The sequence below is a fragment of the Salmo salar genome, chromosome 20 (genome assembly GCF_965601325.2).
Source record: "Salmo salar chromosome 20, fSalSal1, whole genome shotgun sequence".
Classification (NCBI taxonomy): domain Eukaryota; kingdom Metazoa; phylum Chordata; class Actinopteri; order Salmoniformes; family Salmonidae; genus Salmo; species Salmo salar.
In genome coordinates this window covers 91,038,141-91,063,310 of record NC_138310.1, presented here as the reverse complement: position 1 = coordinate 91,063,310, position 25,170 = coordinate 91,038,141, and the positions used below count along the sequence as shown (strand labels likewise).

The 25,170-nt window shown below is 47.1% G+C and overlaps 1 protein-coding gene across 9 annotated transcripts in view; it reads left to right on the top strand.

Moving 5' to 3' along the window:
* The window catches only part of slc25a15a (solute carrier family 25 member 15a), a 33,377-nt gene extending 8,556 nt beyond the window's left edge, over window positions 1-24,821 (top strand). For 3 of the 9 annotated variants that reach the window (XM_045704117.2, XM_045704116.2, XM_045704115.2), the window contains exons 2-8: window positions 8,649-8,742; window positions 16,885-16,996; window positions 20,337-20,483; window positions 21,594-21,734; window positions 21,966-22,141; window positions 22,574-22,732; window positions 24,204-24,382. In XM_045704117.2, coding sequence (XP_045560073.2) covers window positions 8,688-8,742; window positions 16,885-16,996; window positions 20,337-20,483; window positions 21,594-21,734; window positions 21,966-22,141; window positions 22,574-22,732; window positions 24,204-24,367 — 954 coding nt within the window. In that variant the 5' untranslated portion in view covers window positions 8,649-8,687 and the 3' untranslated portion in view covers window positions 24,368-24,382. Of the gene's footprint in view, window positions 1-2,376; window positions 8,743-16,884; window positions 16,997-20,336; window positions 20,484-21,593; window positions 21,735-21,965; window positions 22,142-22,573; window positions 22,733-24,203; window positions 24,383-24,440 lie in introns of those variants that run through there. The other 6 variants (XM_045704120.2, XM_045704119.2, XM_045704118.2 and 3 more) reach the window with 3 other exon arrangements.
* Window positions 24,822-25,170: the final 349 nt, after the last annotated feature.

Sequence of the window (25,170 nt, the reverse complement as noted above, 5' to 3'; positions counted from 1 at the left end):
TTCCTGTGTCTCTCTATGGCACCCCTCTGTGTCTCAACTGGGCCATGTGGTTGTAAGATTCTCCTCTGGAATTTTACAACCCTTTCACACAGGGCCTGGGTGGGGGGAGGTAGGTTGGGGGATGGTGCAAGGGGGGAGGGGGTCAACTGTCCTCCCTGTACTCAAAGAGGCCAACGTCATGACATACCCCCCCTGGTGGTTTGGATCTTGTTTATCCTGCAAGTTACAAATCAACATAAAATCATGACCACGTGATGTCCCATTGGTAGATCATTGTTGCAGTCCCCTCTGGTGGTTGAACTGTTATAGGCTCTCTGGAAGCGGAGCAGTCCACCACAAGGATGGGCAGTTGATGTCCGGTTGGTGGTCGCCGTTGCGGTCTCCTCTAGTGGTGTACCTTGGTAGGTTCCCTGGAAGCTGCAAAGTACCCCAGGAAGGGCCAGGGGATGTCCTGGTTGGTGATCGCCGTTGCGGTCCCCCCCTCTGGTGGTTTACCTTGGTAGGCTCTCTGACAGCGGGCATGCCGCCACAAGGATAGGCTGTGGGTGTCCGGATTTGGGGTCGCCGTTCCGGACCCGTCTTCCAGACTGGAAGATCTGGGCAGTAACTTAGGCAGATGTTAACAACGCACACACACTCATGAAATATATATAATTACATTCATTCACCAATGAGCGGCGTTGTGGCACTAAGGGATGGTTGTATGGGGACTTTGTTTATGGCTCTATCACTTCCTACGTGTCAAAGGAACTGAACTGAATAGGAATGAAAGCATAAACAAAAAAAATATACAAAATATAGTTCTCACACAAAAAAAATCATCTAATTGGACTGTATTCTATATACGTCCAATGTTCTGGCAAAATGATTATCATGGCATTGTCTCTAATGCCATATCTAGGGTTTTTCCTACTTGGTGTGTTGCTTAGGCGCTATCCTAAGTTGATAACTATATGATAAGTCTACAGCTGTAATGCACTAGTTTTGGGCAGTCTACAGGGAGGACCTATGGACTTCTGGGAAGAAAACTGGTGAGTGCTGTAGAGTCAAAGGCCTAGAAGTAAATGTTCAACTTTACTAAGGCTGGTATATTGCTTGGGCCCTTAAGTGGTCCTAGCATAAATCCTAATTGGATGTTCCGTTGTGCATGTGCATTTATGCTTACACAAGCGCGCATGTCAAGGGAAGAAAACCAAGTATCCGGGCAGATTACAACTTGTTCAGAATGAGTCTGACGTAGTCAGGTAATTTTCAGGTCAATGCCTGGAGGTCAGTCAGAATTGGTGTCAAGGGAGTCTGTAGTAGTTTTTCTACAAGTCACTGTGTCTTCCACTATTGTAGATGCGATAGGTATGAAGTCTATTTCATAGCTATGTTATCCACGGAGGAGCTAACCTCACGACGGAAGTACTCTTTAAGTATTGGACCAGTCATACGTGGTGTGATCATGGTTCATGACTTCGAATAACTTTTCTCCTGAACGGAGGGTTCTATTTATTAGTGGCATGTGTTAACCATTGGAAGAGTGCAATGGAGATTCCCTTCCCCGTGTTGCACTCTGAGTGACTCCTATGTCGCTATTATCAATAGCAATTTAACTTGTGAGGTTACTAATCCTCTTACTGAGTGTTGCTGGACTGACTGTGGTATTGGTACTGGTATTCAAGGGGTCCAGTTGTCCTACCGATTTATTCTGAAATATTATCTACCGGAACACATGATTGGAGCATTTTACTAGTTGTATTGTAGTTGAACCTACACATGGCAAAGAATGATTATTGTTGCCATTTGTTTTGGAGGTGGACAAGTCCACTGGACTTCCTTTACGACCAGTGTGGTACACCTCAGTACGATCTTAGATGTCTTCTAAGATAATCCCCGTCTAGGGGCCTGTCTGCTCCTCACTGTTCTCATAGGGGAGTTTACAACTAGATTTGATTTATGCTCTGGCGGCCTCGTACTGTGTTGTCCGTAGTCTTGACCCCCCCACCGGCCTCGATGAGGCTCATCATGGGTCTGGGCTACTATTCCCCCCCTTTGTGCCTCGGGACCCCCCCACCAGCGGGTGGTGTTGGTGTCCGATGCGCAAATGAAAAGGTCGGACCCTATGTACGAGTTGTCAGCGGCCTTCCCTGTGGCTCAGTTGGTAGAGCATGGTGTTTGCAACGCCAGTATGGTGTGTGCAATGCCAGGGTTGTGGGTTCGATTCCCACGGGGGGCCAATACAAAAAAAATACAAAAATGTATGCACTCACTACTGTAAGTCGCTCTGGATAAGAGCGTCTGCTAAATGACTAAAATGTAAAAATGTAAAATGAGAATGGCTGTAACCTTTCAACCAAATCTCCTGGTGTTTGTGCTTCAAAACGCTCAGTGGCTGTCGAGGCATGTCAGTCACCATCACGTCCGCGTGTGGCAACCTCTTCATTATCTGCGAACTGAGATGAGGATATCGGTCTGTGATATCGCAAAGTGTTTCACCAGTGGGAGTCATCGGGTCAGTTGCTGGACTGATGCCATTAGTGTCATTGAAAGGGGTGACAGTCCCCAACAAAGCGGAAGGTGTATCATCGGAAGCAGAGTATACTCTGTGCATCAATGTTTTACTTGCTGAGACGGCCGCAGTGCTTGCGGAAGTGTCCGAAGGGCAAGAGAAGTTCATCTCAACTACCGTATTGCACGACTGCAAGGAGGAGGGAAGTTGCTCATTCACAGAGACAGCTGGCTCGAAATCATGAAAAGAATGGTCAATCAGATTGGCTGATGGAATGTGTCGAGATATCGTAACATCTCCTTGGATCGGATTCGGCACCAAGAGGTTTCTAAACGTCTTTTTCCCAAGGGGTGCTTTCGACAGATACCCCTCGTGAAGGACTGCGTTGCAGCTAGCGTTAGGGGGAGACAGTGTGGTCAGTGGAGATGGCACCGTGGCCTGTGACCATACCTGGTTGGTTTTCCAATCCATCAATGGGAGTAACCGATCCATCAAGTCTGCTCCAAGTAGCAGGGTTACAGTTTCGAGGCTGGTAACATACACAGGGTGAACGAGCGATACGTCCTGGAAGTGTAGTTTCAGCATGACGCTCAATGTGAGAGGCGAGGTAGTCTGAGTGACCCCTCGAAGTTTAGTGTCGCATCGTTCCACTTTTAACCAACGTTTAGTTGGCTTCAAAGCGCTTTTGAGATCATCAAACAATGTTTGAGAGATGAGTGATATTGTCGCACCCGAATCCATTAGCGCATGACAAGTTAAGCAGTCCTCCAGGACTGTTTCCAGGTATGGCCGTTTAGATTCGTGGTTAGTGGACATATGCCCCACAAAGTGGAGTGGTCGTTCGCAACGACGTGATGTGCCCTTTCTGTTCAAGGTGGAAGCAGATTGACTTTTCCGATTTTGAGTGGGCTTGGCTTTAACGAAGCGTTTGACCTTTATCTTCGCAACTTTTGTATCAGAGTCTATAGACAGAGCCCGGGGGCTTGTTTCTTGATCAAGCCGGCCCTGGATAGGGTCTTGAATGAGAGCGGGAGAAATTTGAACTTTAACGTCCATGCTATGGGTGTTAATTCCTGCGGACCTGGTGTCCGGTAATTCCCCGTCTAGTCCTTGTGACTTATCTTTTACCCTTTTCTCAAATATTTCTCGCTTAAGTTCTTCCCGTAGTGGGACTTCTGGAGAACATTGGTCTACGTTTTGATCGTCCTTCAACCCTTTGTTACCCTTGTGCTCTGACACTTTTTGTGGGTTGGGTGCAGGAACATAGCGAACAGGTCGATTGTAGCGGTAGTCATGTTGATGGCTACGTACTTTACAGTTATTTCGACCGCGGAGGTGATTGGAACCATGGTTTCGTGGTAGAAACTGTTGTTGTGCGTCATCTCTCAACGCTCCAATACTTGATAATGCACCCTCTAACTGGAGTGAGTGCTCCTGGTCAAACTTCAAAACCGAGTGGTCAGGGATCTTAGCATTGTGAACTTTTGATGCCTCAAAAGCTGTGCTTGCCAGCTCTCTGAGTTGTAAGATAGGCAAGCCAACATGGGCGGCAGGGCCCAACTAGGTAATGAAGGTGGGATACATGTTCGACAGAAACATTTGTTTGAATGGTAACAGTTCTTCCATTCCTGTTTCTGTGAGTAGGCCAAAGTAAGCTGAACGAAGCCTATGATAGAAAGCTTGTGGGTGTTCGTTCCGAGCTTGTTTGACGGTGTTAGCCAGTGAGCTATCGTGTTTGCGAGTCGCAGAACCACTGAATTCTAATTTCAAAGCTGTGGCAAGTTTAGCGTAGTCATTTAGCACGTGTTGCTGTTGTAGACGAATGAACCTCGTCACATGTCTATTCGACGTTCGATTCAACAGGTAAACCCTGTCAGAACCCGTAGCATTCGGGTAGCCACCCAACGCATCCTCTATGTCAGCTAGGAATGTCTCAGTATCGTTTGGCTGACCTGGAACGGGGTCAAAGGTGGGGAAATTCTTGACGAGTTTGTCAAGGTTGGCTTCATCCTGTGGAGAAATTGGGGCCGAAAGGCCAAGAGAAGAAGCCAAGCCTTGTTGTTGTTGGCCAAGAGGCGCCATATTACTCAGTGCCGAAGGGCCAAGAGGAGAAGACTGAGGGACACATGAGGGAGGCAAGGTCTGAAACCTATTGTCTTCACTCCTGTGAGTACAGGGCTCCAGTTGCTTGGATGGGTAGTCGCGCTGTAGAGCGTGACCATTCTGGATTTCCTCCAGATGGTACCTAAGGGTGGAATTCTGCTGCATTGCAGAGTCCGCTTGAGCGCTTAGAGTACTGATTTTGGACACGTGAGTGTCACACCTGCTCCTTTCGGTCTCAAACTTATCTGTCATGGTTTGCAGATAGAGGTCTTGAGTACGGAGCGAGAGATTCAGTGATGAGATTTCCTCTATTTGCTTAGAAATCAATATTTCCATCCTCATCACCTGAATTCTCTCATCATTCATTTGGTCAGCGACTTCAATAAGTTCTGCTGATTTATCATCCAACTTTGTCACTGTGTTCATTAACTGATCGTCTTTGGTCTGCAGCGCTTTGAGGAGAACCGTGTTATTTTGAGTAACATTCAACAAAACAGCATGCATGTTGTCAAGTTGAGCGCTCCTGTTTGTAGATAACTCTTCAGATTTATCTAGTTTGGCGTGGACATCATCGTATTTAGTTTTGGCTAAATCGAGTTGTTCCTGCAGATGACGATTTTGTTGGAGAGTTTGTGCTCGTTCATCGTCATAAGTATTTGCAATTACTTTTAATTCTTCCGATTTCAAACGCAGTTCCTCGACTAGCAGAATGTTTTCATTTCCTGCTTTTGTCAATAGTTGCTCAGTTCTCTCCACCTTTGCCCTCATGTTAGCCATGTCTTGCACGTGCTTCAGCTGTGCACTGTGGTATTGGATCGATGCCAACCTTTGATGGCGATACATAAGTGCTAAAGTGGAGAGAACCGTCACAAAGCCTGTGTTTGATGATTGATTTTGGACAGCGTTCGCAATTTCGGCTGTTTTTTCGCTAATGGCATAATTAGGGTTGGTATCGCTGCTGAGGTCAGAGATCAATCCTTTTATGGGTGGAGGTTCACTAATTAGCGGAGGAGTGGTGACTACCTCCTTTGGTAGCTTGCACATTATTCGAAAAATTTAGAGGAAAAATGTTCCTAATTTTTTCAATGTTTGGGTTTGGAATTCATTGGAAGCTGCAAAGACAAGTTTAATCTATTTATAGATGTTGACGAACCATCAGTACTGTACCAGTAATGTGGAAGTTGGACGTGAATGAATTTGCAAAAGCAAATTGAATTAATTAATCAATGCCAGGCTATCTGGGTATTAAACTTGAATTGACCTGAGAGGATGTGAAGTTTAAAAGTGTCTCATTTGATTGCAAGAACATTAAGGTATGTTAAACAATTTAACTTATTAAATTGAATGAGACGATAATCCATACAATCTCCATTGATTGGATTTCATAAGTGTAAACAGTCGATCAAATGTTGGGAACACTCCCCACTATGGTACACTTCTTCCTTGGGCCGAAGCCACATGGGATTCCCGCGGGGGCGGGACTTCTGTCAGTACTGGATTACTGAATGGGTTTTGCAAAAAACAAATTTTACTGATTGATCAATTTTAATGATAAATCAAACCTGTATAGGCTATTTGGGATTTAAACTTGAATTAACCTGAGAGGTTTATTCATCTAGGTTAATGTGGAAAAAGATTACAATGTCTCATTTAGAAAACTCATCAATTTGGATATTATTTAAAAGATCCACTTGAGAATGTAAATCTGGCTATTTCACTTATTAGTTCAATTGAATAAGACATCCGTCTGGATATCACGACTAACGACTTGAGTGTCACCTGACTAATTCTTCTTGAAGGAAAGTACTGGTGACTCTTCAGAGGTCCCTGCTGGCACACGCTGAAATCAAGCGGAAGTACCCAGGGCGGGACTTCCGTTCAGCAAGGCGGAGGATTTAGAATGTGGCACAAAACAAAATGGCTGTTTTCCCTTTTGTTAGCTTAGCATCTCGAGCAAGCTAATGCTACTTTATGCCTGAAAAAATGCACAACATAGGATTCCCTTGGCAAGGGAAAGGTTTTACTTATAACGTATTATGTTCAAACCCTTTTCGGCGATATTTGACGATGTTTTAACCGGAACTCGAAGGAAACAACGAACTGCACCGTGGTCTACTCGCATCGAAACGCGAGAGAGACAGAGATACTTATCGCTGGTCAAGCTAATCTCTCCTAAATTTCAATCGGCTGGCTCTTTGTCCTCGCTCGAGTAATTAATAATGACCTAGCCAACACGCGTCTGAAACGCGCGAGGCAGAAATAGCCCAGCGTTTGGCAAAACGCGCTATTTCTCAGCTTTATCAGCCCTCATACAGAACTGTATAGCTTATGCTCGCCACTGACTACCTCAGAGCACAACACGGAGGCTATTCTCCGGAACACACACGCACCAATAATTCCGGTCTACAATTCCCATAATGTATATAATAAACTTGGTATATTATGTAATCTGCTTTTCAATTTTATATAGGCTGAATCAAAATGAAAGCGTCATCCTATTTTAGATTCCTCGCACGGGGGCTCCAATATGTTTTATCAAAATGACCCAACGTGCGTTTTAGTTTTAGAGTCCACACAGGGTGCGCCAAAAATGTCTGTTCACACCCTTTTCGGATCATTGAACAATGTTAAATTCTTAGGAAGCAGAGTATACTCTGGGCTAACAAGTGGAGAAGGCACTGTAAAATTGAGTTTAATTATTTATTTACTAAATAAACTAATCACACAGAATTACAAATACACAGAATACAAATGATGTCCCGGTGGACGGAACCTGTATGATGGCTGGTTACACAAAGGAAAGGGGGTTGGGCTTGAATGAAAGAGCGGGAAGACTTAGCATAGCTGCTGTTTCTTTGTTCCTATCGTAAATACATTATCTTATGCATTCTAAATTACCGCCCATTTGGAAAAGGAAAATGCAATAAATATTTACTCTGAGCTGCGCTTCGGTAGATTGGTCGTAGATGCTGGCCGGGTTGGCTAACAGATCTTCCTGTCCTCGGAAGAATGTCTCTGGTGGTAAATTGGATACGTGGTGGTATCTTCGTCTGTCTGTTAGACTGGATCCGTCGTCCGTCCTTTCCTAGCCCCCGTCTACAGCGGCCGCTGCTAACTCAACGGCTAGGAAGTAGCACTTCTGTAGTGAATAAGCTCAAAGTTCATACCATTCGCCACCAAAGCTCACGCCGAGGTTGGCTTAGTTCTGTACTTGACATGTGTGTCCTTCTAACGTAGAGGCTGCAGACCTCACGTACTGGAACATGTGGTTATCTTTTCATCAAAGGCTTATATAGTAGAGAGGGGGAAGGATGTGTTTCATCGTTTATAACCCCTGTCTCTTCACAGGGGTGGGCCACTGATCAAGCAGGGCACTTTCCTTATGAAAACCCAATTCTCTCATTTGGAAGCTAAAATTACGTTTAATCTCCTAACAAACAATTTCAATATCAAACATTTCAATTGCATAACAATTCCATGTGACTCTGATAACTAGAGGGTGTATACTTTCCCAGGTACAGTTTATGTCGTCCTGTCATCAGTCATAATGTCTCAGATGACAACCGAACTGACATCCATACTCATTACGTTCCAAAGCATATTTCCAACTGGTTTTATTACCAAAATATGGTTCCTTTCCCCATTTGTTTGATGTTCCCAGACTCTCTATATTTAACAGGACAGCAGTCCTTCAGTAGGGTCAGAGAGGGGAAGGGAGAAAGGTATTTATGGGGGGGGGTCATAAACCTTACCCACAGGCCAACGTCATGACAGTGGTTTTGTTCCTCTATAACAGCCTGTGAATGTTTACTGTGAGTGGTGTGTCCTTCTATAACAGCCTGTGAATGTTTACTGTGAGTGGTGTGTCCTTCTATAACAGCCTGTGAATGTTTACTGTGAGTGGTTTTGTTCCTCTATAACAGCCTGTGAATGTTTACTGTGAGTGGTGTGTCCTTCTATAACAGCCTGTGAATGTTTACTGTGAGTGGTTTTGTTCCTCTATAACAGCCTGTGAATGTTTACTGTGAGTGGTGTGTCCTTCTATAACCAGTGGTGAAAGCTTAGCATCATCATCATCATCATCATCATCATGGCACCTCATCCAGTGGTCCAGGCCATCATAGACCTCTCAGCTGGAGCGATAGGTAGGTCTACATCTAGATTACCTCCCGAATTGCACCCTCTTCCCTCTAGTGCACTACTTTTAACCAGGTTCCATAGGGTAGTGCGCTATTTTAGACCAGGGTCTATAGGGCTCTTGGTGGAACAGGCTGGCAGCAATAAGGATACCCCCCCCCCCCCCCTTACAATGTGTAGCAGGCTGTAAACAATAAGGATACCCCCCCCCCCCCCTAACAATGTGTAGCAGGCTGTAAACAATAAGGATACCCCCCCCCCCCCCCCTAACAATGTGTAGCAGGCTGTAAACAATAAGGATACCCCCCCCCCCCCCTAACAATGTGTAGCAGGCTGTAAACAATAAGGATACCCCCCCCCCCCCCCCTAACAATGTGTAGCAGGCTGTAAACAATAAGGATACCCCCCCCCCCCCCCCCTAACAATGTGTAGCAGGCTGTAAACAATAAGGATACCCCCCCCCCCCCCCCTAACAATGTGTAGCAGGCTGTAAACAATAAGGATACCCCCCCCCCCCCCCTAACAATGTGTAGCAGGCTGTAAACAATAAGGATACCCCCCCCCCCCCCTAACAATGTGTAGCAGGCTGTAAACAATAAGGATACCCCCCCCCCCCCCCCCTAACAATGTGTAGCAGGCTGTAAACAATAAGGACACCCCCCCCCCCCCCTAACAATGTGTAGCAGGCTGTAAACAATAAGGATACCCCCCCCCCCCCTAACAATGTATAGCAGGCTGTAAACAATAAGGACACCCCCCCCCCCCCCTAACAATGTGTAGCAGGCTGTAAACAATAAGGATACCCCCCCCCCCCCCTAACAATGTGTAGCAGGCTGTAAACAATAAGGATACCCCCCCCCCCCCCCTAACAATGTGTAGCAGGCTGTAAACAATAAGGATACCCCCCCTAACAATGTGTAGCAGGCTGTAAACAATAAGGATACCCCCCCCCCCCCCCCTAACAATGTATAGCAGGCTGTAAACAATAAGGATACCCCCCCCCCCCCCCCTAACAATGTGTAGCAGGCTGTAAACAATAAGGACACCCCCCCCCCCTAACAATGTGTAGCAGGCTGTAAACAATAAGGATACCCCCCCCCCCCCCTAACAATGTGTAGCAGGCTGTAAACAATAAGGATACCCCCCCCCCCCTAACAATGTGTAGCAGGCTGTAAACAATAAGGACACCCCCCCCCCCCCCCCTAACAATGTGTAGCAGGCTGTAAACAATAAGGACACCCCCCCCCCCCCCCCCCCTAACAATGTATAGCAGGCTGTAAACAATAAGGATACCCCCCCCCCCCCCTAACAATGTGTAGCAGGCTGTAAACAATAAGGATACCCCCCCCCCCCCTAACAATGTGTAGCAGGCTGTAAACAATAAGGACACCCCCCCCCCCCTAACAATGTATAGCAGGCTGTAAACAATAAGGATACCCCCCCCCCCCCCTAACAATGTGTAGCAGGCTGTAAACAATAAGGATACCCCCCCCCCCCCCCTAACAATGTGTAGCAGGCTGTAAACAATAAGGATACCCCCCCCCCCCCCTAACAATGTGTAGCAGGCTGTAAACAATAAGGATACCCCCCCCCCCCCCCCCCTAACAATGTGTAGCAGGCTGTAAACAATAAGGATACCCCCCCCCCCCTAACAATGTGTAGCAGGCTGTAAACAATAAGGATACCCCCCCCCCCCCCCTAACAATGTGTAGCAGGCTGTAAACAATAAGGATACCCCCCCCCCCCCCCCTAACAATGTGTAGCAGGCTGTAAACAATAAGGATACCCCCCCCCCCCCCCCCTAACAATGTGTAGCAGGCTGTAAACAATAAGGATACCCCCCCCCCCCCCCTAACAATGTGTAGCAGGCTGTAAACAATAAGGATACCCCCCCCCCCCCCTAACAATGTGTAGCAGGCTGTAAACAATAAGGATACCCCCCCCCCCCCTAACAATGTGTAGCAGGCTGTAAACAATAAGGATACCCCCCCCCCCCCCCTAACAATGTGTAGCAGGCTGTAAACAATAAGGATACCCCCCCCCCCCCCCCTAACAATGTGTAGCAGGCTGTAAACAATAAGGATACCCCCCCCCCCCCCCCCCTAACAATGTGTAGCAGGCTGTAAACAATAAGGATACCCCCCCCCCCCCATAACAATGTGTAGCAGGCTGTAAACAATAAGGATACCCCCCCCCCCCCCTAACAATGTGTAGCAGGCTGTAAACAATAAGGATACCCCCCCCCCCCCCCTAACAATGTGTAGCAGGCTGTAAACAATAAGGATACCCCCCCCCCCCCTAACAATGTGTAGCAGGCTGTAAACAATAAGGATACCCCCCCCCCCCTAACAATGTGTAGCAGGCTGTAAACAATAAGGATACCCCCCCCCCCCTAACAATGTGTAGCAGGCTGTAAACAATAAGGATACCCCCCCCCCCCCTAACAATGTATAGCAGGCTGTAAACAATAAGGATACCCCCCCCCCCCCCCCTAACAATGTGTAGCAGGCTGTAAACAATAAGGATACCCCCCCCCCCCCTAACAATGTGTAGCAGGCTGTAAACAATAAGGATACCCCCCCCCCCCCCCTAACAATGTGTAGCAGGCTGTAAACAATAAGGATACCCCCCCCCCCCCCTAACAATGTGTAGCAGGCTGTAAACAATAAGGATACCCCCCCCCCCCTCCCCTAACAATGTGTAGCAGGCTGTAAACAATAAGGATACCCCCCCCCCCCCCCCTAACAATGTGTAGCAGGCTGTAAACAATAAGGATACCCCCCCCCCCCCCCTAACAATGTGTAGCAGGCTGTAAACAATAAGGATACCCCCCCCCCCCCCCCCTAACAATGTGTAGCAGGCTGTAAACAATAAGGATACCCCCCCCCCCCCCTAACAATGTATAGCAGGCTGTAAACAATAAGGATACCCCCCCCCCCCCCCCCTAACAATGTGTAGCAGGCTGTAAACAATAAGGATACCCCCCCCCCCCTAACAATGTGTAGCAGGCTGTAAACAATAAGGATACCCCCCCCCCCCCCCTAACAATGTGTAGCAGGCTGTAAACAATAAGGATACCCCCCCCCCCCCCCTAACAATGTGTAGCAGGCTGTAAACAATAAGGATACCCCCCCCCCCCTAACAATGTGTAGCAGGCTGTAAACAATAAGGATACCCCCCCCCCCCCCTAACAATGTGTAGCAGGCTGTAAACAATAAGGATACCCCCCCCCCCCCTAACAATGTGTAGCAGGCTGTAAACAATAAGGATACCCCCCCCCCCCCCTAACAATGTGTAGCAGGCTGTAAACAATAAGGATACCCCCCCCCCCCCCCCTAACAATGTGTAGCAGGCTGTAAACAATAAGGATACCCCCCCCCCCCCCCTAACAATGTATAGCAGGCTGTAAACAATAAGGATACCCCCCCCCCCCCTAACAATGTGTAGCAGGCTGTAAACAATAAGGAACCCCCCCCCCTAACAATGTTAGCAGGCTGTAAACAATAAGGATACCCCCCCCCCCCCCCCCCCTAACAATGTGTAGCAGGCTGTAAACAATAAGGATACCCCCCCCCCCCCCCCCCCTAACAATGTGTAGCAGGCTGTAAACAATAAGGATACCCCCCCCCCCCCCCCCCTAACAATGTATAGCAGGCTGTAAACAATAAGGATACCCCCCCCCCCCCTAACAATGTGTAGCAGGCTGTAAACAATAAGGACACCCCCCCCCCCCCTAACAATGTGTAGCAGGCTGTAAACAATAAGGATACCCCCCCCCCCCCTAACAATGTGTAGCAGGCTGTAAACAATAAGGATACCCCCCCCCCCCCTAACAATGTGTAGCAGGCTGTAAACAATAAGGATACCCCCCCCCCTAACAATGGCCTAACAATGTGTAGCAGGCTGTAAACAATAAGGATACCCCCCCCCCCCCCTAACAATGTGTAGCAGGCTGTAAACAATAAGGATACCCCCCCCCCCCCTAACAATGTGTAGCAGGCTGTAAACAATAAGGATACCCCCCCCCCCTAACAATGTGTAGCAGGCTGTAAACAATAAGGATACCCCCCCCCCCCCCCTAACAATGTGTAGCAGGCTGTAAACAATAAGGATACCCCCCCCCCCCCCCTAACAATGTGTAGCAGGCTGTAAACAATAAGGATACCCCCCCCCCCCCCCTAACAATGTGTAGCAGGCTGTAAACAATAAGGATACCCCCCCCCCCCCCTAACAATGTGTAGCAGGCTGTAAACAATAAGGATACCCCCCCCCCCCCCCCTAACAATGTGTAGCAGGCTGTAAACAATAAGGATACCCCCCCCCCCCCTAACAATGTGTAGCAGGCTGTAAACAATAAGGATACCCCCCCCCCCCCCTAACAATGTGTAGCAGGCTGTAAACAATAAGGATACCCCCCCCCCCCCCCTAACAATGTGTAGCAGGCTGTAAACAATAAGGATACCCCCCCCCCCCCCCTAACAATGTGTAGCAGGCTGTAAACAATAAGGATACCCCCCCCCCCCTAACAATGTGTAGCAGGCTGTAAACAATAAGGATACCCCCCCCCCCCCCTAACAATGTGTAGCAGGCTGTAAACAATAAGGATACCCCCCCCCCCCCTAACAATGTGTAGCAGGCTGTAAACAATAAGGACACCCCCCCCCCCCCCCTAACAATGTATAGCAGGCTGTAAACAATAAGGATACCCCCCCCCCCCTAACAATGTGTAGCAGGCTGTAAACAATAAGGATACCCCCCCCCCCCCCTAACAATGTGTAGCAGGCTGTAAACAATAAGGATACCCCCCCCCCCTAACAATGTTAGCAGGCTGTAAACAATAAGGACCCCCCCCCCCCCTAACAATGTGTAGCAGGCTGTAAACAATAAGGATACCCCCCCCCCCCCCTAACAATGTGTAGCAGGCTGTAAACAATAAGGATACCCCCCCCCCCCCTAACAATGTGTAGCAGGCTGTAAACAATAAGGATACCCCCCCCCCCCCCCCCTAACAATGTGTAGCAGGCTGTAAACAATAAGGATACCCCCCCCCCCCCCTAACAATGTATAGCAGGCTGTAAACAATAAGGATACCCCCCCCCCCCCCTAACAATGTGTAGCAGGCTGTAAACAATAAGGATACCCCCCCCCCCCCCCCTAACAATGTGTAGCAGGCTGTAAACAATAAGGATACCCCCCCCCCCCCCTAACAATGTGTAGCAGGCTGTAAACAATAAGGATACCCCCCCCCCCCCCTAACAATGTATAGCAGGCTGTAAACAATAAGGATACCCCCCCCCCCCCCCTAACAATGTGTAGCAGGCTGTAAACAATAAGGATACCCCCCCCCCCCCCTAACAATGTGTAGCAGGCTGTAAACAATAAGGATATCCCCCCCCCCCCCCCTAACAATGTGTAGCAGGCTGTAAACAATAAGGATACCCCCCCCCCCCCCCTAACAATGTGTAGCAGGCTGTAAACAATAAGGATACCCCCCCCCCCCCTAACAATGTGTAGCAGGCTGTAAACAATAAGGATACCCCCCCCCCCTAACAATGTGTAGCAGGCTGTAAACAATAAGGAACCCCCCCCCCCCTAACAATGTGTAGCAGGCTGTAAACAATAAGGATACCCCCCCCCCCTAACAATGTGTAGCAGGCTGTAAACAATAAGGATACCCCCCCCCCCCCTAACAATGTGTAGCAGGCTGTAAACAATAAGGACACCCCCCCCCCCCCCCTAACAATGTGTAGCAGGCTGTAAACAATAAGGATACCTCCCCCCCCCCCCTAACAATGTGTAGCAGGCTGTAAACAATAAGGATACCCCCCCCCCCCCCCCCCTAACAATGTGTAGCAGGCTGTAAACAATAAGGATACCCCCCCCCCCCCCCCTAACAATGTGTAGCAGGCTGTAAACAATAAGGATACCCCCCCCCCCCTAACAATGTATAGCAGGCTGTAAACAATAAGGATACCCCCCCCCCCCCCTAACAATGTGTAGCAGGCTGTAAACAATAAGGATACCCCCCCCTAACAATGTATAGCAGGCTGTAAACAATAAGGATACCCCCCCCCCCCCTAACAATGTGTAGCAGGCTGTAAACAATAAGGATATCCCCCCCCCCCCCCCCTAACAATGTGTAGCAGGCTGTAAACAATAAGGATACCCCCCCCCCCCCCCCTAACAATATGTAGCAGGCTGTAAACAATAAGGATATCCCCCCCCCCCTAACAATGTATAGCAGGCTGTAAACAATAAGGATACCCCCCCCCCCCCCTAACAATGTATAGCAGGCTGTAAACAATAAGGACACCCCCCCCCCCCCCTAACAATATGTAGCAGGCTGTAAACAATAAGGATACCCCCCCCCCCCCCCTAACAATGTGTTGCAGGCTGTAAACAATAAGGATACCCCCCCCCCCCCTAACAATGTATAGCAGGCTGTAAACAATAAGGATACCCCCCCCCCCCCTAACAATGTGTAGCAGGCTGTAAACAATAAGGATACCCCCCCCCCCCCCCCCCTAACAATGTGTAGCAGGCTGTAAACAATAAGGATACCCCCCCCCCCCCCCTAACAATGTGTAGCAGGCTGTAAACAACAAGGATACCCCCCCCCCCCTAACAATGTGTAGCAGGCTGTAAACAATAAGGATACCCCCCCCCCCCCCCCTAACAATGTGTAGCAGGCTGTAAACAATAAGGATACCCCCCCCCCCTAACAATGTATAGCAGGCTGTAAACAATAAGGATATCCCCCCCCCCCTAACAATGTATAGCAGGCTGTAAACAATAAGGATACCCCCCCCCCCCCTAACAATGTGTAGCAGGCTGTAAACAATAAGGATAACCCCCCCCCCCCCCTAACAATGTATAGCAGGCTGTAAACAATAAGGACACCCCCCCCCCCCCCCCCCTAACAATGTGTAGCAGGCTGTAAACAATAAGGATACCCCCCCCCCCCCCCCTAACAATGTGTAGCAGGCTGTAAACAATAAGGATACCCCCCCCCCCCCCCCCTAACAATGTGTAGCAGGCTGTAAACAATAAGGATACCCCCCCCCCCCCCTAACAATGTATAGCAGGCTGTAAACAATAAGGATACCCCCCCCCCCCCCCCTAACAATGTGTAGCAGGCTGTAAACAATAAGGATACCCCCCCCCCCCCCCCTAACAATGTATAGCAGGCTGTAAACAATAAGGATACCCCCCCCCCCCCCTAACAATGTGTAGCAGGCTGTAAACAATAAGGATACCCCCCCCCCCTAACAATGTGTAGCAGGCTGTAAACAATAAGGATACCCCCCCCCCCCTAACAATGTGTAGCAGGCTGTAAACAATAAGGAGGACCCCTCCAGCCTAGGAGTGGCTACAGTAGGCCTGTCTAGGCCTGACATTAAAATGTGTCATCTGTTTTGGGAAAGTTAAAAAGGAAAAGTCAGCAAAATATAATTTTGTGTGTTGTCCTCCTCTCCATCTCCCTCCTCTCCTCCTCCTCTGTCTCCTCTCCATGTCCCTCCTCCTCTCCTCTTTTCCTCCTCTGTCTCCTCTCCATGTCCCTCCTCCTCTCCTCTTTTCCTCCTCTGTCTCCTCTCCATCTCCCTCCTCCTCTCCTCCTCCTCCTCCTCCTCCTCTCCTCCTCCTCTGTCTCCTCTCCATGTCCCTCCTCCTCTCCTCTTTTCCTCCTCTGTCTCCTCTCCATATCCCTCCTCCTCTCCTCCTCCTCCTCCTCTCCTCCTCCTCTGTCTCCTCTCCATGTCCCTCCTCCTCTCCTCCTCCTCCTCCTCCTCCTCTCCTCCTCCTCTGTCTCCTCTCCATATCCCTCCTCCTCTCCTCCTCCTCTGTCTCCTCTCCATATCCCTCCTCCTCTCCTCCTCCTCTGTCTCCTCTCCATGTCCCTCCTCCTCCTCCTCTCCTCCTCCTCTCCTCCTCCTCTGTCTCCTCTCCATGTCCCTCCTCCTCTCTTCATCCTCTGTCTCCTCTCCATGTCCCTCCTCCTCCTCCTCTCCTCCTCCTCTCCTCCTCCTCTGTCTCCTCTCCATCTCCCTCCTCCCCTCCTCTGATCCTAAATCTGTACCTAGGGGAAACCACAGCCAGTATCTGTGATTCAAACCCTCTCCATCTTCTCCCTCCACCCATGTTGCCTTTAGGTGGGACAGCCTGTGTGTTCAGTGGCCAGCCATTTGACACAGCCAAGGTGAAAATGCAGACCTTCCCATCCATGTACCGAGGCTTCCTCCACTGCTTCATGTCCACCTACAGGTAAAAACACGTATTTACAGTAGTGTTATTCCTGAATCCTGTGTATTTACAGTGGTATTATTCCTGAATCCTGTGTATTTACAGTGGTATTATTCCTGAATCCTGTGTATTTACAGTGGTATTATTCCTGAATCCTGTGTATTTACAGTGGTATTATTCCTGAATCCTGTGTATTTACAGTAGTGTTATTCCTGAATCCTGTGTATTTACAGTGGTGTTATTCCTGAATCCTGTGTATTTACAGTGGTATTATTCCTGAATCCTGTGTATTTACAGTGGTGTTATTCCTGAATCCTGTGTATTTACAGTGGTATTATTCCTGAATCCTGTGTATTTACAGTGGTATTATTCCTGAATCCTGTGTATTTACAGTGGTATTATTCCTGAATCCTGTGTATTTACAGTGGTATTATTCCTGAATCCTGTGTATTTACAGTGGTATTATTCCTAAATCCTGTGTATTTACAGTGGTATTATTCCTGAATCCTGTGTATTTACAGTAGTGTTATTCCTGAATCCTGTGTATTTACAGTGGTGTTATTCCTGAATCCTGTGTATTTACAGTGGTATTATTCCTGAATCCTGTGTATTTACAGTAGTGTTATTCCTGAATCCTGTGTATTTACAGTAGTGTTATTCCTGAATCCTGTGTATTTACAGTAGTGTTATTCCTGAATCCTGTGTATTTACAGTAGTGTTATTCCTGAATCCTGTGTATTTACAGTAGTGTTATTCCTGAATCCTGTGTATTTACAGTAGTGTTATTCCTGAATCCTGTGTATTTACAGTAGTGTTATTCCTGAATCCTGTGTATTTACAGTGGTGTTATTCCTGAATCCTGTGTATTTACAGTGGTGTTATTCCTGAATCCTGTGTATTTACAGTAGTGTTATTCCTGAATCCTGTGTATTTACAGTAGTGTTATTCCTGAATCCTGTGTATTTACAGTAGTGTTATTCCTGAATCCTGTGTATTTACAGTGGTGTTATTCCTGAATCCTGTGTATTTACAGTAGTGTTATTCCTGAATCCTGTGTATTTACAGTAGTGTTATTCCTGAATCCTGTGTATTTACAGTGGTGTTATTCCTGAATCCTGTGTATTTACAGTGGTATTATTCCTGAATCCTGTGTATTTACAGTGGTATTATTCCTGAATCCTGTGTATTTACAGTAGTGTTATTCCTGAATCCTGTGTATTTACAGTGGTGTTATTCCTGAATCCTGTGTATTTACAGTGGTATTATTCCTGAATCCTGTGTATTTACAGTGGTGTTATTCCTGAATCCTGTGTATTTACAGTGGTGTTATTCCTGAATCCTGTGTATTTACAGTGGTATTATTCCTGAATCCTGTGTATTTACAGTGGTGTTATTCCTGAATCCTGTGTATTTACAGTAGTGTTATTCCTGAATCCTGTGTATTTACAGTAGTGTTATTCCTGAATCCTGTGTATTTACAGTAGTGTTATTCCTGAATCCTGTGTATTTACAGTGGTATTATTCCTGAATCCTGTGTATTTACAGTGGTATTATTCCTGAATCCTGTGTATTTACAGTGGTGTTATTCCTGAATCCTGTGTATTTACAGTAGTGTTATTCCTGAATCCTGTGTATTTACAGTGGTATTATTCCTGAATCCTGTGTATTTACAGTGGTATTATTCCTAAATCCTGTGTATTTACCTTTTATATAAATACAGTACCAGTCAAAAGTTGACACACCTGCTCAGTCCAGGTTTTAATCTTTATTTTTACTGTTTTCTACATTGTAGAATAACAGTGAAGGCATCATCACTTTGAAATAACACATATGGTATCATGTAGTAACCAAAAAAGTGTTAAACAAATCTAAATATATTTCTTCAAATTAGACACCCTTGCCTTGATGACAGCTTGTTTGTCCAAACTTTTGACTGGTACTGTATATACTGCACATACACTACATGACCAAAAGTATGTGGTTACCTGCTCGTTCAACATCTCATTCCAAAATCATGGACATCAATCTGGAGTTGGTCCCCCATTAGCTGCTATAATAGCCTTTACTCTTCTGAGAAGGCTTTCACTAGATGTTGGAACGTTGCTGCAGGGACTAGCTTACATTCAGCCACAAGACTTGCTTCCATTCAGCCACAGTTAGGTTGGGGCACTGATGTTGGGCGATTAGGCCTGGCTCGCAGTCTGCATTCCAATTCATCCCAAAGGATGTTCGATGGGGTTGAGGTCAGGGCTTTGTGCAGGCCAGTCAAGTTCTTCCACACCGATCTCAACAAACCATTTCTGTATGGACCTCACTTTGTGCATGGTGGCATTGTCATGCTGAAACAAGAAAGGTCATTCCCCAAACTGTTGCCACAAAGTTGGAAGCACAGAATCATCTAGAATGTCATTGTATGCTGTTGCGTTAAGATTTCCCTTCACTGGATCTAAGGGGCTCAAACCATGAAAAACAGCCCCAGACCATTATCCCTCCTCCACCAAACATTACAGTTGGCACTATGCATTCGGGCAGGTAACGTTCTCCTGGCATCCGCCAAACCCAGATTCCTCCGTCGGACTGTCAAATGTTGAAGCGTGATTCATCACTCCAGAGAACACGTTTCCACTGCTCCAGAGTCCAATGGCGGTGAGCTTTACACCACTCCAGCCGACGCTTGGCATTGCGCATGGTGATCTTAGGCTTGTGTGCGGCTGCTCGGCCATGGAAACCCATTTCATGAAGCTTCCGACAAACAGTTATTGTGCTGACGTTGCTTCCAGAGGCAGTTTGGAACTCTGTAGTGAGTGTTGCAACTGGGGACAGACAATTATTTTACGCGCTATGCGCTTCAGCACTCAGCGGTCCCGTTCTGTGAACTTGTGTGGCCTACCACTTCGCAGCTGAGCCGTTGTTGCTCCTAGACGATTCCACTTCATAATATCAACACTTACAGTTGACTGGGGCAGCTCTAGCAGGGCAGACATTTGACAAACTGACTTGTTGGAAAGGTGGTATCCTATAACAGTGCCACGTTGAAAGTCACTGAGCTCTTCAGTAAGGGCCATTCTACTGCCAATGTTTGTCTAAGGAGGTTGCATGACTGTGTGCTCGATTTTATACACCTGTCAGCAACGGGTGTGGCTGAAATAGCCGAATCCACTCATTTGAAGAGGTGTCCACATACTGCTGTATATATAGTTTATCTTGACGGAGGGTACACACCATAACGATCTGGTTGAAGTATAAAAAAATTCATTTTTCCATTGAAACATTTTTCCAAGTTTTCCAACTTCCATTATCCTCCAAGACTTTCTGAATCTGAACAGCTGTTTCCTGTCAATGTTACCTGGTGGGTCTGTAGACAGATGGGTCTGAGAGGGCTGTACCAGGGAGCCACCCCAGCACTCATAGCCAACATCGCAGAGAACGCTGTCCTTTTCATGAGCTATGGTTTCTGTCAGGACGTGTTGCGGCGAATCACCGGGATGGACCGAGCCGTAGAACTCAGGTTAGACTGTCATATTGGACCATCAAGACAAGCCTTTGCATATTAGGCTCTTTCTACAGACTCTTTCTACGGGGTCTTTCTACGGGGTCTTTCTACAGGCTCTTTCTACAGACTCTTTCTACAGGGTCTTTCTACGGGGTCTTTCTACATTGTCTTTCTACAGACTTTCTACAGACTTTCTACAGACTCTTTCTACAGACTCTTTCTACGGGGTCTTTCTACAGACTCTTTCTACAGACTCTTTCTACAGGCTCTTTCTACAGGGTCTTTCTACGGGGTCTTTCTACGGGGTCTTTCTACGGGGTCGTTCTACGGGGTCGTTCTACGGGGTCGTTCAACGGGGTCGTTCAACGGGGTCGTTCTACGGGGTCATTCTACGGGGTCTTTCTACGGGGTCTTTCTACGGGGTCGTTCTACGGGGTCGTTCTACAGGGTCTTTCTACAGGGTCTTTCTACGGGGTCTTTCTACATTGTCTTTCTACAGACACTTTCTACAGACTCTTTCTACGGGGTCTTTCTACAGACTCTTTCTACGGGGTCTTTCTACGGGGTCTTTCTACAGACTCTTTCTACAGACTCTTTCTACGGGGTCTTTCTACAGACTCTTTCTACAGACTCTTTCTACAGACTCTTTCTACGGGGTCTTTCTACAGACTCTTTCTACAGACTTTCTACAGACTCTTTCTACGGGGTCTTTCTACGGGGTCTTTCTACGGGGTCTTTCTACGGGGTCTTTCTACGGGGTCTTTCTACATTGTCTTTCTACAGGCTCTTTCTACAGGGTCTTTCTACGGGGTCTTTCTACAGGGTCTTTCTACAGGGTCTTTCTACGGGGTCTTTCTACAGGGTCTTTCTACAGGGTCTTATAGAGTATGTATTGTGTGTAATACTAGATCTTACATGATTGTAATTCTGTCCAAGCAGATAATTGTATATGCATGTAATTCAACAATGATCTTTCCAAGTCTTTCACATGACGTGGCCTTTAATTATCAGTTGTGTAACATTAACCAGTCTTAGGATTTTATGTTCTGTGCCAATTTACTGCAAAACATGTTCCCTCTGCTATGGTTCTCCTTCTTCATTCCTCATCACTGGTCCTCTCCTTAGTGACCTCCAGAAGGCGTGTTCAGGCTCCCTAGCCTCCATCTTCTCCTCCCTGGCTCTCTGTCCCACGGAGCTGGTCAAGTGTCGTCTGCAGGCCATGCATGAGATGGAGGCCTCCGGCAAGGTACCCTCAGGGCAGAAGAGGTAAGATAAGATGACATAACACCGTGCTTCTACATCTGCATTGCTTGCTGTTTGGGGTTTTAGGCTGGGTTTCTGTACAGCACTTTGAGACATCAGCTGATGTAAAAAGGGGCTTTATAAATACATTTGATTTGATTTGATGCATGAGATGGAGGCCTCTGGTAAGATACCTGCAAGGCAGTGGGATTCATACCTCCAATATCTGTGTTGTGTCTCCCTGGGTCTGTCCAGTTCGGTGTGGTCCGTGGTTCGGACGGTGTTGAGGAAGGACGGTCCTCTTGGGTTCTACCAGGGTTTGACTACAACCATCGTCAGGGAGGTGCCCGGGTATTTCTGCTTCTTCGGAGCCTACGAGCTCTGTCGCACGACATTTGCTAAGCATCTGAGCACTGAAAAGGATGCCATAGGTATGATGGTGAAATTACAAACACCTGTTGTATCTATGTGTTCATTCAAGTTTTGCAATGCAACTATTTGAGTAATCACTGTGTTCCAAATGGCCTCTCTCTCTCTCTCTCTCTCTCTCTCTCTCTCTCTCTCTCTCTCTCTCTCTCTCTCTCTCTCTCTCTCTCTCTCTCTCTCTCTCTCTCTCTCTCTCTCTCTCTCTCTCTCTCTCTCTCTCTCTCTCTCTCTCTCTCTCTCTCTCTCTCTCTCTCTCTCTCTCTCTCTCTCTCTCTCCACCCATCCCCTCTTCTACCCTCCCCCCTCCTCCCATCCCCCCTCCCCTCTCCTCCCCACTCCTACCATCCCCCCTCCCCCCTCCTTCCCACTCCCCTCTCCTCCCTCCTCCCCACTCCTCCCATCCCATCACATCCCCCCTCCCCTCTTCTCCTCTCTAGGCGTTGTCCCTCTGATGTTCAGTGGTGGGTTTGGGGGAGCGTGCCTGTGGCTGGTGGTCTATCCCATAGACTGTGTGAAGTCCAGGATCCAGGTCCACTCCCTCGCAGGCAGACAGCAAGGCTTCATCAAGACCTTGATGGGGATCATACGCACTGAAGGTGAGGGGACAAAGTGATACAATAGATACTGCATTATAGCTGAATTATAGTACTACTATATATGTGAATGGAAATGGGTATACTGTACACAGTGAGTAGGAGTGTCTCTTTCCAGTAAACTGCAGTGCTGGAAAAAGTACCCAATTGTCATACTTGAGTAAAATGAAAAGATACTTTAATAGAAAATGACTCAATTAAAAGTGATAGTCACCTGGTAAAATACTACTTGAGTAAAAGTCTAAATGTATTTTGTTTAAAATATACTTAAGTATCAAAAGTAAAAGTATAAATAATAAAAAATTCCTTATATTTAGCCAGACGTCACCATTTTATTTTTTACATTTTTTTATGGATAGCCTGGGGCACACTCAGACATCTTTACAAACGAAGCATGTGTTTAGTGAGTCCTCCAGATCAGAGGCAGTAGGGATGACCAGGGATGTTCTCTGTTTAGTGAGTCATCCAGATCAGAGGCAGTAGGGATGACCAGGGATGTTCTCTGTTTAGTGAGTCCTCCAGATCAGAGGCAGTAGGGATGACCAGGGATGTTCTCTGTTTAGTGAGTCCTCCAGATCAGAGACAGTAGGGATGACCAGGGATGTTCTCTGTTTAGTGAGTCCTCCAGATCAGAGGCAGTAGGGATGACCAGGGATGTTCTCTGTTTAGTGAGTCCTCCAGATCAGAGACAGTAGGGATGACCAGGGATGTTCTCTGTTTAGTGAGTCCTCCAGATCAGAGGCAGTAGGGATGACCCAGGGATGTTCTCTGTTTAGTGAGTCCTCCAGATCAGAGGCAGTAGGGATGACCAGGGATGTTCTCTGTTTAGTGCGTCCTCCAGATCAGAGGCAGTAGGGATGACCAGGGATGTTCTCTGTTTAGTGCGTCCTCCAGATCAGAGGCAGTAGGGATGACCAGGGATGTTCTCTGTTTAGTGCGTCCTCCAGATCAGAGGCAGTAGGGATGACCAGGGATGTTCTCTTGATAAGTGCGTGAATTGGACCATTTTCCTGTCCTGCTAGTCATTCAAAATGTAATGAGTACATTTGGCTGTCAGGGAAAATGTATGGAGTAAAAAGTACATAATTGTCTTTAGGAATGTAGTGAAGTAAAAGTTAATCAATAATAAAGTAAAGTACAGATACCCCCAAAAACTACTTAAGTAGTACTTTAAAGTATTTTTACTGGTGTAAAGTACACCATTGGTTCACTGTGATATAAGATGGTACCTGAAATGTTCGACAGTTTATATTTTCAGTGAAATGAAGTATTATACACAGAACGTGTCTTCCTCTGTATTTCTGTTCTTCCTGTAGGAGTGGCTCCTCTCTACTCAGGCCTCACCCCAACCATGATCAGAACCTGTCTTCCTCTGTATTTCTGTTCTTCCTGTCGGAGTGACTCCTCTCTACTCAGGCCTCACCCCCACCATGATCAGAACCTGTCTTCCTCTGTATTTCTGTTCTTCCTGTAGGAGTGACTCCTCTCTACTCAGGCCTCACCCCCACCATGATCAGAACCTGTCTTCCTCTGTATTTCTGTTCTTCCTGTAGGAGTGACTCCTCTCTACTCAGGCCTCACCCCCACCATGATCAGAACCTGTCTTCCTCTGTATTTCTGTTCTTCCTGTCGGAGTGACTCCTCTCTACTCAGGCCTCACCCCCACCATGATCAGAACCTGTCTTCCTCTGTATTTCTGTTCTTCCTGTAGGAGTGACTCCTCTCTACTCAGGCCTCACCCCAACCATGATCAGAACGTTCCCTGCCAACGGAGCACTCTTCTTGGCCTATGAGCTCAGCCGTAAGGCGATGATGCAGAAGTTTGGAGACGTCTGATTGGCTGATCCCTTCTCCTCACAACGGACACTTCCTGTTTCCTCCACCAATGCCTGCACTTTGTTGCCATCCCCAAAAAATATAACCTTACGTTTGAACATTATTTTTAAAGTCTGAATGTAATTTTTTGTTGCTGTTGTAGCTATTGACTATGAAAGGATAATGCCTACATTTGTTGAGCAGGTCACAGTTATTTGAGAATGTAGAGTGTGTGGTGTTCTGTAAAAACTTTAAATAAAGTCACACTCTATATTGACACGGCTAATCCTAACCTACCATATACAGTGGGATATTTCTCTCTTTTTATATCGTTTTTCCTCGCGCTTAGTCAGCACTTCTACAAAACAGGTTTTCAGATGTGTGTCAGCTTATGCTTTTTACAGTTATTCTATTCGACTCCTATCTACTTCGAACCTACTGTGTATAATTCAAACAAATTGTGCATTCAAAAGTGGTGTTTTACCATTCAAACTGGTGCTGGACCACGGCAAGTTGAGAGGCACATCGTCGTTGTCAGGTACGTCGTAGCAAGTGGACCAAGTTGCAGCGGGTATCGTGCTCATCTTCTTTTATTTATATATAAGTGAACACTTAAACGAAATAAA